The sequence below is a fragment of the Chaetodon trifascialis genome, chromosome 2 (genome assembly GCF_039877785.1).
Source record: "Chaetodon trifascialis isolate fChaTrf1 chromosome 2, fChaTrf1.hap1, whole genome shotgun sequence".
In the NCBI taxonomy this organism is placed as follows: Eukaryota; Metazoa; Chordata; class Actinopteri; order Chaetodontiformes; family Chaetodontidae; genus Chaetodon; species Chaetodon trifascialis.
This window is the reverse complement of record NC_092057.1, coordinates 7,006,618-7,024,759: the sequence shown is the minus strand read 5'-3', so window position 1 is coordinate 7,024,759 and position 18,142 is coordinate 7,006,618. Positions and strand designations below refer to the sequence as shown.

The following is an 18,142-nucleotide window of genomic DNA, read 5'->3' as shown; positions in this document are numbered from 1 at the left end:
ACTCTGAGTGAAAGTACAGGTACATATGAGGAGTATACAGTCATTTTCTGGATTTCTCTGTGTGTGTCGTCCTGTCTAATTAACTCAAATGGATTTGACTTGTTATGGTTCATCTATAATTTTCCTCAGGCCTTTGATATTCAGTCTGCAGATATAAAAAATTCAGGGTTAACTTGTCTCCAAGCCTGTGTGCCTCCTTGTGTGCAGGGCTTGGATTTGATATGATATGCAGACAGAACTGCAGGAAACCGCTGCGTTTTTTTAATATCATCAAGAAACAGTTTGAGAATATATGATCGTTTTTATAGCATATGTAATTATTAATCAAATCATTTGAAACTGCTCATACTCCTGAAAATACAATATATTTGACACTGAGCTGTGATGTCAGGAAAACCATACCGTTTCTAAAGACATGCACTTCAGTTACTGGGTGTTTCAGACATTGTTGCATCATATTCAGTCTGTTAATGGAGCTGAACATATTTAAAGCATCTGACTGTGTGATACCACAAGATGGTGCTACATATCCACAAAGTGTGAGCCTCATGAGAGCGCCGTAATGCTGCTTTTTAATCCTGTCTGCTCATTTAGAGAGCAACACCTCACCAAGGTTAATATGCAGCATTTTAGGATAAAGTAGTGAATTCTGATGCCAAGTGCATGTACAGTAGCTGTACAGTGTTTCATTCATTGAGCATAAGGACTTTGTAATGTTACTCCAAGGGCATGAGGTGGCAGTCTTTATCTGTTAAACCAGGGGGACCATCAGAAAAGACTTAAACTCACAGATGAAGCTCTGCTGTGTGTGTTAATCCTGGCAACCATGTTCACTGAGCAGAGTCATCCAACCTGTAATATAGACCAGTGGGACAAATAGGATCAGATTCATTAATTAAGAAAAAAAAGTCTTCAGCAAAACCAGATGTGGTGATGTATCTTAAAGAGTTTTATCATCACAAATATAGAATTACTGCATGCATCACCATGCTGCTCAATAAATAGCCTGTAGGCAAATCTGTGTGCAAGCAGATTTTGTTATTACAGTGCAGCTTCTTTCAATGGGATAAGCACAAGAGCCAACTCGTTAGAAAAAGAAACTTGGCACGCATCCCATGAATAACTTCATTCAGCAGGAGAGCTGAATGCAGTCTTAGTCAGCTTGTGGCCAATATGAGAGGGTAGATCTAGCAGCAGGCGATGGATCATGGCTGACAAGAAAAAAAAAACAGTATCTGGGCAGCAGATGTTCTCTGTAATTTCATTAGTGTGTCTGCATTATGGAAAGCTTGCACATCATGACTGATGCTCATTATATTCTACTGAAAATACACTGTTGTTTAAAGATGCAGTTGTTTTACTGTGTACACCAGTGAGGCTTTTTTTCTACAGTTTCTTTCTAAAAGCACAAAAATTTGAAAAAAAAATATTCAGAAAAACCAATCTCCTCGCCAAAAGCATATTGATTGCATCCAGCCGTTCTGCCATCTCTCAGGGAGTATTGATGACTTTCACCAATCTGACGGGATTCAGTGCACTGCTGTGTAGAATATGGCATGAGGGAAAGAAGTCTGACAAATGGGCAACTGCTTTTATGACTCATACCTCCTCTCCTTTTAGTGGAAGAGGTATTTGTTTTACCCTGGGAGGTTCAGAGGGAAAAGAAATGTCTCAATATGCATCCACTCATTGTGCTACAACTCATCTGAGTCCAGGAAACATGCTTCTTTAAGGCCATTATACAGATTTACATGACAGTTAACAGTTACTTTCCATCACAGCGTACCTTATAAACAAAGGATCTTGATTTTGGAATGCTTTGCTTGTCTATAAAATTATTTTATGTTAACAGTCAAACTGCAGTCACCAGAATGAGTGGCAACTTAAAGGCAATTTGTCCACCACAGGATGACTGGTCAGACTCTGGAGTGAGAGCCAAGAGCGAATTACTCCTTTATTGACCACACACCTGAGGGTTCCTTGATCAGTTTGGAGGCAAAGAACTAATACGTCCATAGCCATAAATAAATGAAGGGTTCGGTTCGGGAAAAACTGATTAAATGTAAAGATGCATAAGCCAATAAACCTAAATATATGTAGTTTCATTAAAACAAATCGTGTGCTATGTGATAATCAAAGAAAAAAATGAAAATGCCTCCTTTTTTTGTCTCCATCTATTCCACGAACACTTCAAATACACACATACGAACAAACTGCAGTGCATAGTTCTCTAATATTTAGTTTTACATCATTTAACTTGAAACCTAATTTAAAATTAGACTGCATGTGTGCTCCCTGTGCTTTGGTCTTTGTTGAACATCTTCACAAAACTGAACAATTCAGCTCTTTCTCACACATATGTGCACATACATTTACCAAATGGACTCATCATTCATGTTGATTAGGGAAGGCAAGGTCGGTCTAGTTCTTCCCAAAGTCCAGGTCTGCAGCCATGGACCTCTCTTCATTATAGTTCTCAGTTTTTTCAATCTCTCCAAAATCATATTCAGCATCAAAAACCTTCTCAGATTTGGACCCCACAGAAGAAAAACTTGCAAGCTTGCATAAAACATGGACGCACTCTTTGTGCCATCGCAGTTGGTTTCTTAAGAGCCATCGTGGAGCTAATCCAAAAATGGGCAAAGAGGTGGAGCATGGGTGGAGCAGAGGCTGCCTGGCTGGTGAAACAGCTTGCCATCAGTCTGACCCTACATTTACACATAGGAGGGTATTTTGGAAAATGCATATTTTGGCCACTCCGTTTTCAAAAATAACATTGTGCACACAACATTGTTTTCAAAAATGTTGCCGTTTACATGAACACGGATAAATACGCTGTCGAGCGCATCATAACTATGCCAAACCTATGGGCGTGAGTGTAAATAAGGTCGCTCACATGATGTTAAGTATTTTCAGTTGCATGTTGTGACGTTTCGGAACCTAAAACGCCGTTTAACCCTGTTCACATGCCAACAAATAACCGGCGTTTTCGGAAATCTCCACTTTGGCCGAAGTAGCCATTCTTGGACCTGCACTTTTTGGCACTTCAGTGTAGGCTTCATTTTGTCGCTATACAAATAAAAAATTGAATTTTCCAGGCCTGGAGGCTGCCATTTGACCTTTGCATCACTGTCATGTGAGGGCTTCAAAGCAGAATACAACTCATTCAGCAGAGAAGAGAACAGTGGGGTTGTGTTTGTAGTTCTGTTTCTGAAAAGCTGGGTACAGTTTGTGGAAATACTGGACTGAAACTTTAATTCTGCCCACGGCAAAGATGTTCTGAACCCAGGCAGACAGTAAACAACCATGTGATTGCGAAAATACTTTGGTGGTTGCAAACAGCGACTGGGTAACCATTAGCAAAGACAAACAACAATACATCAAAAGACAGTTTAAGTTCTCAGCAAAAGCTGCTAAAAATCAAAGCTGATGTAGACTATTTAGTCAGAAAACAGTGACTTACTTGGATTTCCCTTAAACTCAACAGTGTAAAATCCAAGATGGCGGACATAATTACTCACTGGAGTGCTGCTTGGTGCTGCCCCTGACGACTGGAAGCTGTATTACAACAGTTAATGCTATTTTTGTTATTTTACCGCGTACAAACGCGTCTTTTGTCTTTTTAGTTTCATGTTCAATCAGCAAACCTAACTGTCTAGCATGAGGAGAAACCAACGTCAAATTGGTTCGCAACAGGTCGGAACAGGGGCTTTTGGCGCCAGAATGACCTGTTTGGGTCCTCGAGCCTCATCTTGGTGACTACCGGTTTAGTGCCTGTGTATTAGCACTTAATGCTAGTTGGTGGTACTCTACATGCTAATAAGCGAGTTCAAACGTATATGTGCCACATAAACACGACACACCAGCCGCTGTTTCACCAAGTTGCATACCTTCAGCCACCTAACCGCGGTGCTCGGGGGCGTGGTGCTGTGGTTCACTTGGGTTGGGACGTTCCTTTGCTCCAGCCGCCCTGCTGGCTGCCTCATGAAAAACAGACCGAGGAGAAAAAAGCGGGGCGAAGGGAGCGGAGTCTGGCTCAGTGTCATTAGGAGGAAATGGTATGCAGCTCGGGCTGGGCTGTGCCTCTCTCTGCCCCGTAGCTATCGTCTCATCTGCTGTTCTTTACTCAGACAACAACGCGTTTTGAACTGGAACACCGGGCTCCGGAGCACATATTGTGGAAGGATATTCTCTAACCGGAATGCCCCAACAGTATAGCTAACACGGTAAACGGCTGACGATGGCTTCGGTGCGGATGGTCGGCAAAGTTACGGCGAGACTTTTGGGAAGTGTTCAGCCTCTCCACTGCGGTCTCAAAACCACTCGTCCGGTTACATTTCTTCATCAGGTAAATGAACCATAAAGCGAATGGCTTTAATTCGTCGTATGTTTGCTAACATTACACCGCCGTACAGCTGTTGAAGTCTGCCGGTATGTTAGCTCACGTAGTTGACCAACTGGTTTCCTGCCATGTGAACGCCTCACTGTGTACTTCAGTGTACTGCAAACGGTTTGAAGAGCTGTCTTCGGTCATTTCTCGACCATTCTAAAATCAGATGAAAACTTTAGAAACAGGTGTTGACTGTTTTGTTGTCGTTGTTTAAGTACGATCCAGTTTTCTTCCAGGTTCCCTCTGCTGGAGGTTTTCAGGACTCCGGAGAAAGGCATCTCCTCTCCGCCTGCATCAGTGTTTCTGTCTCTGTGTCCTGTAATTTCATTCAGGGCTCACGGAATAACAAATGAATTATTAAAGTGCATTACTTTGCTCTTCAGGGGTTCAGAGGGTCTAAACACGACGTACTTATAGTTATTGTACATTATCACTATCATAAAGCAGTGCTCATTTAATTAGTCCCCTGAGGATGTTCGTCAGGAGCCCATTTTGAGAAACAGGCCATGATCAGGCTGCTAAATATACTTCTGAACTTTAAGTAGAGGCTTTCCTTGTCCTGCACAAAGACACATCATTTACATTGCTTGCTATATTCTGCAGCATGTTGAGCATAGAGGTCAGAATCTCATAGTATCATATGTCGGTGTTGTGCATCATCAGGTGCTCGTCTGCCATAGTCAAAGATGCAGGTAAATACCTGCCTGCACAAATCAGTAAATGCATACAGTTGTGAGCGTTGTGCAGGTGGGAAAGGCTGCGCAAGGCAAAACTCCACATTGCATCAGAGCATCACCACTCAGGTTTATCATCAGTAAGCTGTTAAAATGGCTGGTTCAAGTTGCCTCTTTTATTAAACATTGTAAGAAATCAGCTAAGTCCTGAGCCAGCGGATCCCCAAGTGGACGCCTCAGATTTCGGCCAGTGCAGGAAGAACAGGACATAGTGTGTTGCCAAACGCCATGACAGTCTCCATACTGAGCGAAGATTGAAATGCAGTTTGTGGGACTGAGGAAAACAATTCTTTCTGTTAGATGGGCAAGCTGTCATGAGTCACCTTGCATGTCAGGATGACTAAGAGTTCTATTTTTAGTCTGGACCATATATAAAACTGGAGCTGCAGTTTTCCTCTTTTAAGATATGCTGTACTAAAAGTGCTGCTACAGCAAACCCAGTTTACCTCTCCATACTGAATGCCGTCACTACTTCAAAAACAGAACTCCTCTTCATCGGTATGCTCAGCATGTCCCACCAAAATAAGGTTAAGGTCACTGCCTCCGTGTTGTGTTGTCACCTTCTTTTAAGCCCTAAAGATACAACAGAAACAGTGTATGTAGCTTAAATACACCCATCAAAGGGGATCCCCGCAATTGCACGATCAATATCTTTAACCCCTCGGCCACCAGGATGCCCCCCTCCAACCCACAGCCTGAGTCAGTGCTGTGTGATTTTCCTTTTCCCAGAGATTGTAGACATTTAACAGAGTTTAATACTAGTATACTCGTTTTTTTTAAGGAGTGGCTGCACCACAGCTTGTTTCAAATGGGCAAGAACAACATCTGTAACAGGAGAGCCTGTGTACCTAACCAGTTTTAGGAATCCAGAGATCTGTCAAGTTTTCTATGAGATTGTTTCAAATAAATAATAGAGAAAGTGAATTCAGATAATTCAGCAGCATTAGCCAGCAAGATAGACTGGGGCTCCAGAGGTTGAGGAAGTAGAAAATGAAAATTGATTTGGATGGATTGAAGTTTTGACTTAATTCATGGGTTCTCTACCCTTGTGTACAGAAACTATAAACCACTACAGTCAGCATGAGCAGACATAAATTGGGCATCGAGCTGTGTGAGCAGTTGACAGCGTGCACTGATCAGACCTGAGATACGTTCTCTTGTGGGTAGTCATAGAAAGTGTCATATTTCTTATTAAATTTTGTTGAAAAAAAGTAAAATGAGCCATTATCTACTGAGAGTGCACAGGAGATGAAACCTCCAACACTCTGCCATCTGCTGTATTTCTTGTTTTGCCCTCAGCAAAGGTTTTCTGCTGGGAAATGTTTTATTAAGGCAGGCCTCTCACTTTTATGAGAGAAGCTTTAGGGAGTTTGGCTTTTATGTCAGTAAGTGATGGTGCTGTCGGATAATTAGTTTTTTTCCTACAGGCTGTGCCGTAATGCTATACGGGCGAACGTAATATGATGGAGCTTGAAATACTTCCATGAAGGACAGGAGAGTTGAGAGAAGTTTGACCGACCTGCAGCTCGCTCAATGCAAATAAGCCACTCTGAGTTTGTTCTGCAGTCATTGTTGATTGTCTGTATTTACAGTAACACATAAAAGGAATATTCTGGGAAGTGCATTCGCTTGCAGTTTTTCCCAGAGTCAGACAAGGGGATCAATATCAGTTTCATCTCTGTGCATCCAGTATTGAAAGGTTCAGGAGGCCAAACAGAATGAAGGGTAAACTACAACTCCCAATTACTCCCGCTGTGTAAACATGGATGAAACACAATGTGATCATTAAACACAGATCAGTAAACACAGTCTGTTTGCAAATGATTGCGTTTTTACTTTTTACACAACGTGTAGCTCCATTAAAAATGCCTTTCAGCACATCCAAAGCTGTCTTATTTCCACAGTATTGCCTTTGCATTCAACATATTCAATCATTTTCGGAGAAGTTTTAATGAAGGGCTCGTTTTACAAATCCCTGGCCATGATGATGACACATATGATATTAATAGCCATGTTTTCATGATGAGTTGCCATGTTTGTGTCATAACTGTGCTCTGAACAAAACCTCTGTGACTCCAGGATGTGCTGGTGACGACCTGCTTCCTGTCAGGTCACAGCATGTGAAACAGACAGCTCTGGATCTGTTGATAGGCGTGTTTTCTTCCACGTTTGACAGCGGTGGGGGAGCAGTCCCCCCTGCTGTCAAACATACTCCCAACACACTGAACCTTTGCACTGGATGCACAGAGATAATTGACACGAATCGCTTCACTCGACTGTTGGCGGGATTGCAAACCAGCCTGTTTCCCAAAATATAACTGTTTTCTTGAAGTATGGAGTGGCAACACAGCACTTTGTGAAATGAAAACACGCACTGTCAGGGTTTCCACAGCATACAGGAACAAATCAGGAGGAAAGCGTATTGTTCTCTCAGTCTTTCCATCACATTTATAGTTTGTACTTTGAACGTTTGTGCCTGAAATGGAGACATATTCCTGCTATTCCAGAGAAAATGTAAACCCCAAAATGTCAAGAGAGCTGAAGCAAGCATCACTTTGTCACTGGAGGGGTTGACACTTTTGTCGGACAGCTGTCTTGCATCTGCTGTCTTGCACCTTTCAACGTCTGGCATTACACTGTCGGATGGAAGCAGTTTCATTCCAGCGAGTCTGTCTGCTTGTTCCTCAGTGTCAAGACTGGTCATGCCAGGCATAGAGCCGTCCTTCATTAGGCTGGCATCCACAGAAATAGAATAGGCCTGATCTCCTGGAAGGCGCATGTGGACATCACCCGCAGGGAGTCTTTCAGACTTGTGTTTCACTCAGTAGATGTTAAGGTGTTGAACTTGGGACCAGCTGCGGGCTGTATGGAGGATTCCTGATTGGAGCTGTAGCGAGAGACGTAGTGTAGCAGAGCCTGAAATACCTGGTCTTTACATGTAATGTGGGCCGTCTGGTGGCCTGGTGATTAAGATGCAAACCCTGTAAGTGCAGCATCATCAGTTTGATTCCAGCTGGGGGATTTGTTGCATGTCACACACCTTCCTCCCCCCTCGTGCTTCCTGTCTGCTTCGCTTTCATCAACTGTCCAGTAAAGATGAAAAATGACTGTATCTGAATGTCTAATCAATAATGAAAAATGAATGTTAATATGAGGTGTATATTCATGCAGAACCCATTGCAGTCGTAACGCTATCAGGTAAAACACCCCTGGAGGTGGTCTAGCTCCCAGTGTAATCAGTTCTGAGCCAGGTGTAAATGCAATCAATAAAGTTAAACCACAATCTGCTCTTCCTCCTGTCTTAGGCAGGACGGGCAAAAATCTACAGATCCGCTCTTCACTGCAAATAAAACATGAGGAAGAGTTAACACAGCGGCATTGCTTCCCTTCTCCTGGGACACCTCATGTTCAGCCACTCATACCTACACCCACAAGTCAGTCTGCAAATGGCATGTTGAGATTAAAACATTAGGACCAAGTGTAAACGCAGTCGCCTCTGATCAGGTACCATTATACCGACAGCTGTGATATTAATCACCTTAACTGATGCAATTCACGAAAGCTGGAACATTTATCAGCTGTTGATTCTGGATACCTCACCTGCTCCTGATAGTGGTTCTTAAAGTACAACCAAAAAGCTTGAAACAGTACATATGCCTCTACTAACTGTACTCGCATCTAGATACAGATCGCAAGGTAACGCCAGGAGTGACAGTAACAAAACTGTTACACAACACTGAAAATATCTTATATGTTCCCTGTGAAAACAGTGAAATTCAGTGTTTTGTCCTTGTAGTTAAAACAGATGAATAAACACTTAACGTTGCATTCTGTGTTCTGTATTGTCAACAACGTATGCTGTGAGATCAATAAGGTGTTAATGAGCCCTTCAAATTAAAAGTCATCAGTTACAAATGTGACCACTAAACACCAATGTATGTGATGTTTACACACACAGGTGAAATCATTCCTTAACCTGAGACTTGGCACACTAAGGGTTTGTTTAAGTAACTTCAGGGTACTTTTTAATCCGACATGTGCGCCTGGTCCCGGTGTGACCCTGTGACGGTGCTTGACTGTGAGACAGACTGGGAAATATGACTCAGTCATGTTGGTAAAGTTTTTGTGGCAGCTTTGCTTTTTGGGTTTGTTTTGTTCCTTTCCAAATTTCTGCTTGGTATCTGGCTGTTGTGGACCTTTGCAGACACCACACGAATTCCTAAACCCCCCCCCCACCCCACCCCCGTTGTCCCCCTCTTTTCAGTATTCATCTCCTGCATTGTGTTGTGCTGGACCGCAGGGCAAATAACTGTTTGCTGATTGAGCCATGCAGTCTCTTACTGTGTTATCATGAGTCAGTACAGACAAGTACAATTTGGGCTGAGTAGTGATTAACTGTAAGAGCAAAAGTCCTACTCTTACATGTGTGGCATGAATAAATATGAGTCTTGCCTCTCCTTGTTATCCTGCACCACCCGTTCTGGCTGCAGTGAAGACACAAAAGAGAAGTTCCTCCAAACAGACAGTTACTATCTTCTCATGGCAGAATAACTGTTTGGAAAGCTGCCAGGAAGCAAAAGGCTCTGCTTGTTGCCCCTGCTGGATAAAAGGCCATCTTTACATTCCCAGCATGCATGAAATAAATGAAATCTGTTTATTTATGTGAAGTATCCAGTTCATCCTTTGTTTTTTAATCCCCCAATGAATTATAATTTTACATTTTGATACACTTACAGTATGTTTTACAGCTTGATTTTCACTATTATCAGGTATTTTAGACTTGCTGTACAAATACAAACCTTGTCTTTCCTCTACCCACATGCCGCCATACTGCAGTCCCCTTCATCCCGTTGTATGTCCTCCTCGTCCTCCTAATCCAGCCGGATCATTAGTTGCGTAACAGAAGACAAACGCCTCAATGCAAACTATTTAATGGCACAGTGCTGGCTGTTCACAGCCATGATGGCAACAGGGACTAATTCAATTTCTCATCATGGCAGCACTCATTTTTCATCCCGGCGTTTAGGCCATTTATTACTCTGCTTCAAGGCACGCCTGCAAGATGCTGTAAATCATCACATTATGATCACGTGTGCACATGCGGAAAAGTCACTTTCTCTTTACTTAGTGGTATGAAACCCTTGATGAGAGTGGGAGGAGATGCCTTTAGGAAGTCTAGATGCGACAGGCCATAGCTCAGTTGTGACAGGATCCATAATGGAGCAGTGTGCTGGGAGACTTCAGGGAAAATGAGGCTGCTTGTCACCGTGATAACCCTATTCACTGCACAAGCAGGAAGACCAGGCCTACTTCACAAACGCGGCAGAAGGACATTACAGTTTGTCACCATGTTGTTTAGGCTTACTCTGCGTTTTCGCTCTCTCCCTGTCGGCACGGCATAAATAAGAAATGCCCAGCTCAAGGGGTAAATATACCTTCAGCCGATTGTTTTGAGAAACAGTTGGAGGAAATAATTTGGCGAGGAGGATCAGGTGCGCAGTGTTGTTCCCTGCAGCTCCAAATTGACTCCAGAAATGTCTGAAGGAGAATGAATAGACAGCGACCACCCTGCACTCTAAATACAGATTAGCTGTGTAATTGGGAAGTGTGTTTTGTTTTGATAAGCAGACAAATGTTCAGTATAGAAGCCAAACGTGACAGCAGTCATCATGTGAAGTCGAGAGGCCCACTCCTTTCTGCAGGCTGCATGAGTGTCTGGTGACAAGGCATGGGTGTGTCACTTTTGTGTTTGCTTTGTATGGGCTTGTTCTTTAGCCTGCAGCCTGTCGCAGCCCGTCGTTGTGTGTTTACTCATCTATGGATGTGTCTGTCTCTTTGAATGGGAGTAGCTCCAATGAAACGATAGATCATAAATAGGTTGGACATTTTTAATTTGGATCCAATCCAGTAATTGGTAGCCGACCTTTCCTGCATGTGGGCGCAGAGCTTGTGACCTCTGTCTCACATCTTATCTGTCTAAACATAATTTGTCAAAAGCTGCCATATTGCATAAACCCGAAATCATTAAATTTCTTTTTCTATCTTTTATCTCATCTGATTTTGGTAAGTGCCAGTGTTAATATGGAAGTGAATTAGCAAAAGGTTGTATATGACGTCAGTCACTCTTTTGTTGTGGTGTGAACTGCACATGGAGGGCAGGAAACACTATAACACACACTCAAAATGCCTATGTTTTGCGTTATTTACGGTTGCTCGAATCAATCAGTGTAAACGACAACGTTCAGCACCGCGGCGCCAAATGTTTATTGTCCTGTGGATTAACCTAGCAACAAAGCTGCACACCCCAGCAAAAACAAAACAACATTCATCCCAGAGCAGCTTGGCACCGAGGTCGTGGACCCAACCGCTAACAGGAAAGTTGTTTGCCTCCATACTTTTGTCTGTTTTAATTTGGTTTCTAGAGTAGAACGACATCTGAAGGACCAGGTAGTTGGTTATATGTAATCAGTGCAACCTTTCCTCCAGCGGCACCATGAGGGTGACATTTTTGATTTTAGGTGAAATATCTCGACAATTACATTGCCGCGAAATTTGGTCCCTAGAGGTCAAAATTTCAATTTGTCCTGTTCTTTGGTTCATGATCAAATTCCTGCTGAACTAATGACATTCAGCTTAGTTCAGTGTTTCTCAATTCCGGTCCTCAGGCCCCACTGCCCTGCATGTTTTAGATGTTTCCCTCCTCCACCACACCTGATTCAAATGATAAGCACGTCATCAAGCTCTGCAGTGGCCTGATAAGGAGCCGCTCATTCGAATCAGGTGTGTTGGAGCAGGAAACATCTAAAACATGCAGGGCAGTGGGGTCCGAGGACCGGAATTGAGAAACACTGGCTTAGTTGTACTTTGACTGTTGTGCTAATTAGCAAATGTTAGCATGTTAACACACTAAAATCGTTAAGACTGTAAAAGCTTTTAAACATCAGTATGTTGGTTGTAATTGTGAGCTTGTTAGCATGCTAATTTTTGCATTAGCTTAGCATTCTCTGCATTGTTTGGTTCTTGTGCATTTAGAGCAACAGTCACATTATTCCCTTAAGGAACATAAAAAGCATTATTGTCCTCATGTGTTGGTCATTGAATTAATAAGACGGGCTGTTTTCAATAGTTTGTAACAAAAATTCAACTGTAGGGGTCAACTTTCACATAATGCGTATATAATATATTGTAGCCAAATGGTTCTTTAATGTTATTGTACTGCTGTTTCAGAGCATTTGTAACCACTAAATGTGGGGTTAGAGACTTAAAATGGTCAGTGCTTGTAATGCAGCGTGCTACACACTGTAATAACACAGGGCAAGGAGCACAGCTGAGGAAACGGACTATTATTCATCATGCAGCTCTTACGCTGCATTATCTGCCACGGTGGCCACGTTCGGTTGATTTAAAATGGGACTAGTATGTGTGTGCATAGCATATAAACTGCCTAGAGTCAGTCAGCTGTTGAATTGATTCTGGTCAATGATTTCACACACTCACACACACATTCCCCTTTGGTAAAGAGACAAACAGTCCAGCCTCGCCCTTGATGCTTCGCTCCAGATCTGTTTCCACATTTGCGAGGCACTCGATGTACAACGTGAGTTCAAATGTTGCTCAGCTCACTCCCCTGTTAAACTGCTTCATGGGGAAGTGTTTTTTAATGAGAGTGACACTGTGACAGGCATTTTATTCCCACACAGCTCCTGTATGTGTTGGCAGTCAGCACCCGCACCACTCAGTTTAATGAAGCACTATGGCTGCTGCAGTATGGGCGGCTTATAAATTGCTGTTCCGGGCTGTTTAACATACTGGTCGTGTGTTTGCCCTCTTCGGTTAGCCATGGGGGTCACAGAATAACCAGACTCTCTCAGGTTTCAGCGACAGATGTTTGTATTATATTATGGCATGTTTCGCTGGTATTAAAGAATATATACATGCAGTTATATGACTTAAAAACACTTTTCCTGATTGTCCATGGAGAGCTGGTGTGCTGATGCGTCGGTGGTAAAGCTCTGTGACAGGTAAGCATTCAGCTGTATAATGACATCTGGGGATCTCCCACAAGCTGAACAGCTAAATCTGGTCTCACTGGGATCACTTTATTTGGCTCTTTTTGGCACACTGAGTATGTATAAAGTCATGTTTTCCTTCACAGTGTGGTGCGCTGCTTCATTAGCAAGCCAACAAACACTTGTAATACAAGTTTGTTTGTAATCTCCAGGTAACGAAAACCTTTCGAGCTGCTTTTAGAATATTTTTTTTGTGCTTTGCCTTCTGGGTCTTGCCTCTGTGATCCATTACTGTGATGGTCTTCATGGTTCATGTCACCTCAGTAAAAGAGGCCTCTGGTCATGTGGACTGTTGCTCATTGCTGTAAGTGAATGCTGATTTTCCAGTTAAAGTTCCATCTCCTAACCAGTGGAGTGTGAGGGGCTTCTGCACATCCGGCTCCGTCGTTGTGCCTCGAGACTCGTTTGCTTTCTCAGACCATGAAAATGGACGGCTCCCTAGTTCCTCTTTAATGTGATATTGATTGAACGGACTCCCAGCTGGAGGACACGGGGGTGGGCGAGAGTGGTCTGCCACATCCACAGATGTCAGCTGGAGAAAGACGTATTCAAGCGGGACCCCTGTGACTCTCCGCTAAAAAGGATGGATTCGCTTTTTGAGGTTCAAAAGGCCCAAGCGCTTCAACAGCAGGACGCTCGTGTTCACAGCTTTTAGGAGGAAGCTGGAGGACATAATGTCATGAATCATTTCTGCTCTGACTCTGAACATAAGATTGTTGTTAATGCTGTTGGTACATTGCATTTAGTTGGTTTTGTTAAAATTGCGTCTCTGTATCACGTTTGAATGATTTTAAATATGGAGTAGAAATATGACTTTGCATGTAAACTGTAAACAAAAAGTCTACGCTCAAAGACTCTCAAGTACAGACGTTGTTCTGCTGTCCAGGATCTGAGCTGCTCCATATGGATGTCCTCTCAATCAGCACGGTCGGACAGACTCGAAGCCCTGCGGAGCAAACATTTTATTGAGAGACTCGCGTTTGTTACGAATTAAAGACCACAGTCCAGAGTTTAATTAACTTAATGAAAAGTCGTGCATCAGCTAAAAGGAAGAATCTACCATCAGCTGAGCAGATTACACACCATTTAGGAAGGGAGTGAAGAGGAGTCCATCAGCCAGCGAATGCTGTGGAAGAGATTTACGTTCACTTAAAAGCACTCTGAGAGCGAAGCCAAAGCCCACAGAGGTCTGATGTGGTTTGTTGGCTGTTTTTTTTCCAGATCATTCTTCTCAGGATGCCGTGGACCTGTTTTATCTCCAGTGTCTGTGCTTTAACAAACTCAATGGTGATGCTTTCTTTCTTTCTTTCTTTCTTTCTTTCTTTCTTTCTTTCTTTCTTTCTTTCTTTCTTTCTTTCTTTCTTTCTTTGTGTTTTAGGTTCAGCAGAGGCTGCCTCTTCTTGGACCTTCTCAAGCTCTTTTCTACAGTACGCTGCCACCCTCCAGTGGTAATACACAGCTACTACAGCCACCTAATAATACATTGTTGTATCTTGCATGGCTGCCCCCTGTTGGTGGCTTTGTGACACTCCTGCTCGAGCTTGACCTGATCTCTGCACAAGATATATAGCTTAAAAAAAAGCAGTGTCAGCAGATTCCCCCCCTCATTGTGTTGCAGATGTGTCCTTGAAGTACAAATATGGCCGTTTGGTTCTGGAGGTCCCGTTGCCCTCCAGGAACGAGAAGTGTCTGTTCTTCCTCAGGCCGATGCTGATGAGTGTGGGTGACCTGATCACAGACCTGCAGAGGGAGGATCCAGGAGCCAATGCCTCCATTTTCTCCAAGGGTAGGACACGACACTCGTCAGCTATGCAGACCAGGCCGATCACATTGTTCAGGTTTATTCGGGCGGGTCGAGCCACTTTTGTTGCTACCTGGTTTGGCAGGTTGGTCGAAGCGATATCTGAGGAGCAGCACAGAGCGGTTTGGCAGGATGCCTGCAGAACATTATTTCACAAACCATTAACTCATTTTCGCCACTGTTGTAAGGTTGCGTTGAGAGTCACCCTGAGGGTTTTAAAAGGTTAATCAGCTCCGAACAGTCGGGAGAGAAGTAATTTGTTGTAGTTTGCTTTTAACCTCAGTGCATTGTGGGAGATGTGCCTTGCATTGCCAACAACTGGCCTCATGTGTGGTACAATACATCAGCGGTTTCCAGTCCATTGAGCTGATGTCTGCTCGTGACCCTTCAGCACAGGTTAGAGGGAAGCCCCAAATTTAGACATCAAAGTCTGTTTATTACAGGTCTGTGGGAGTAACTGTGGCTTATGTGTACATCCATCAGTGTGTGCTCTGTGTGAGGTCTGATCAATCGCCTTAAGTCTCCAGTCAGCCTCTGTTAAGGCCGAAGACTACAAATTTGAAAATGGGGGGAAAAAAAAAAAAAAAATCAGAGTGTGGAGTTTGAAAGAGGCCCACTCCTCATCTCTGCTTTAGGCTAGATCGCTCGAGGCTACATTAGCTGCTACTAGCATAACACGCCCAAACTGTCAGCAGTCAGGCTGCATTGTGGGTAATGCAGGTGCCAAGGAAGAAGAATGTGGAATAGAAAGATGATCTCCCTGTTTCTGCTGCATTGAATTTGATCTTTTAAAAAAATAAAACTGTCCATGATGTGTCAGTTCCAGGAGAGCAGCGCTAAACTGGTGAAGTTAATGTGGACGTGAGTCTTCTCTTTAATCACCTTGTGATCCTTCAGCTCTCACAGGTGATGCAGAGGCCAGCTGTAAGTGGACTAACAAAGCGATCCTTTGTTGATCCATGAGGTGACGCTCCTTCTGTGTCAATAAGGGCGGTGACTCATTCTTTTTTTGGCAAAATCGCTCCGTCCCTCTACACCACCTAACTGCAACACAGTCTTCAGACGCTGCAGATAATATCTTGAGATCACGAGCTGAGGCAGGCTGACAGGAAGATTTCATCACTTCAGGACATGTTAGAACTGAGCTGCATATATTTTGTGTTATGCTGTCTTCCTTCTTTTTCCCATGTGTCTCAGTCCTTTAATGAGCTGTCGTTCTGCAGTGATGTGTAACTTTCTTCATGCTGTAAATGATTGACTCCGTCTCAGGTGACATTTATGAGTCTGATGTACGCGGCGCTGATCTGTCTCATTTCAGCGTGTGTTATTGTTGGTCAGGAAACCTTTTTTTCTGGGCTGTAATGGTGAAGTTTTATGATTACAGTAAAATTCTGACTTGGACGTTTGTCCTCTTGTGACAGGTGGAGAGCGTGTAGCCAACACCACGCTGATAGATGCTCTGCTGGATAAGGACTTCCAGCTCATCATCAATGATGCCGTTTATAACGTCCGCGCTCCTGAGAAGGGTACAGACCCGTTTGTCTCCAGTGTTTAACTGTCCTCATTTTGTCTGCTTCATAACTACAACTGAGTCCTGCTGATCTGCAGTGACTCCTCACTGTCTGTGTGCCCTCTGCTGCAGTGTGCACGTCCAGTGAGCACGCCATGGAGCTGGAGGACATGAAGCACGTCGTGCATCTGCTCCACACGGCGCTCCACCTCCCTGAACACCACCTGCTGAAAGAGAGGCAGCTGCTGGAGAAACTGGACAACCTCAAACAGGAGCTGTCCCCTCTGGAGAAGGTAGATGTGTCTCAACATCTGTATGCAATTAAACCTCCTTTTCTACCTCGTTACTTCCCCCTGACGGTCTGCTTTTAGGCCTGTTCTGAAGGTGACAGACGGCGTCTCTGGTTGTGTGAACTGGCCGGTAACCCCTCCCTTCTTCTCTCGCTGCCTGACAGATGAAGGCACAGCTGGACAAAACAGCAGGGTTCCACACGTCCCGGGCTGTCTGGACAGGCATGGCCCTGCTGTCTGTGCAGGGTGGCGCTCTGGCCTGGCTCACCTGGTGGGTGTATTCATGGGATGTCATGGAGCCCGTCACTTACTTCATCACCTACGCCACCAGCATCGGAGCCTTCGCCTATTACATCCTCACCAAACAGGCAAGTCTCAGGGACGTGAGACAAAGACAGCATGTCAAACTCTTCCATGAAGGGTTTTTTCTGTCCGAACATTAACAAACTTTCTTCTGTCCCTCAGGATTACGTGTACCCAGATATGAAAGACAGACAGTTCCTGCACTACTTCTACAAAGGCGCCAGCAAGAAGAAATTCAACGTGGCAAAATACAATGAACTTAAGGAAGAACTGTGTCAGGTTGGTTGACTGGTTCACTTTTCCCAATCCCTCATTAGATAGACACAGAGCAGTCTACCTCACCAAGCTTCAAACGTACAAACTTCACCTGTGCTGTACTCACAGGTGACGAATGATGTTAGCCACTGTAGTTCAGTATATTAGCATGGTAACATTTGCTAATTAACTCTAAACAAGTCAGTATTTTGCACATATTGGTCATGAACCAAAATACTGGCAAATATTTGGACATCATGGTGGCCCTCGATGAAAAGTTCAGGAATCACTGAAGTTATTGTACTTTCTGGAATTGTGCTGAATTGCCCTTCAGTAATAGGTTTGTGTGTGTGTGTGTGTGTGTGTGTGTGTGTGTGTGTGTCAGGTGGAGGAGGACCTGAAGCGTCTGAGGAACCCCACTCAGCTCCAGCTGCCGCTTGAACAGATCCAACCGAAGCCATGAACGAAGCCGAGCCACAAACTCTCCAAAGCAAAAACGATTTTTCTGCTTTATTTTGATAACGGCGCCTTTTTACCAGGAATCCAAATCATTCTGTGTTTGTTTACTGTCTTGATAATGATGCCAATTAAAAAACATACTGAGGACTGTTGAAATAAAAAGTGCTTCCTGAACGTTGGGAGAACGTCCCGTCCGCCTGACGTCTTCTTCTGGAACTCTCCACTGTGTGGTGAATGTACTCGCTGCTGGTAGACAAAGTAACCCCGGACTGTCTGAGAGGATGAAGGCTTGAAAACGACCTCAAGGCACAGGTGTGAATAATACCACGCT

At 43.7% G+C, this 18,142-nt stretch overlaps 1 protein-coding gene across 1 annotated transcript; it reads left to right on the top strand.

The window, feature by feature from the left end:
* The first annotated feature begins 3,991 nt into the window (after positions 1–3,991).
* LOC139343844 (calcium uniporter regulatory subunit MCUb, mitochondrial-like) lies at positions 3,992–18,005 on the top strand. Its single transcript, XM_070981676.1, has 8 exons — positions 3,992–4,348; positions 14,572–14,641; positions 14,812–14,979; positions 16,416–16,520; positions 16,637–16,797; positions 16,959–17,162; positions 17,260–17,376; positions 17,738–18,005. The coding sequence occupies exons 1-8, from the start codon at positions 4,241–4,243 to the stop codon at positions 17,813–17,815; spliced, it is 1,011 nt and encodes a 336-aa protein (XP_070837777.1). The 5' UTR covers positions 3,992–4,240; the 3' UTR covers positions 17,816–18,005.
* The last annotated feature ends 137 nt before the right edge of the window (positions 18,006–18,142 follow it).

Bases quoted from the DNA above. Each gene is read 5' to 3' on its own strand.
- LOC139343844 (XM_070981676.1), top strand. From the start codon at position 4,241: ATGGCTTCGGTGCGGATGGTCGGCAAAGTTACGGCGAGACTTTTGGGA. The intron at 4,349-14,571 runs GTAAATGAACCA...TTTGTGTTTTAG, and splicing joins CGGTTACATTTCTTCATCAG to GTTCAGCAGAGGCTGCCTCT. The intron at 14,642-14,811 runs GTAATACACAGC...ATTGTGTTGCAG, and splicing joins TACGCTGCCACCCTCCAGTG to ATGTGTCCTTGAAGTACAAA.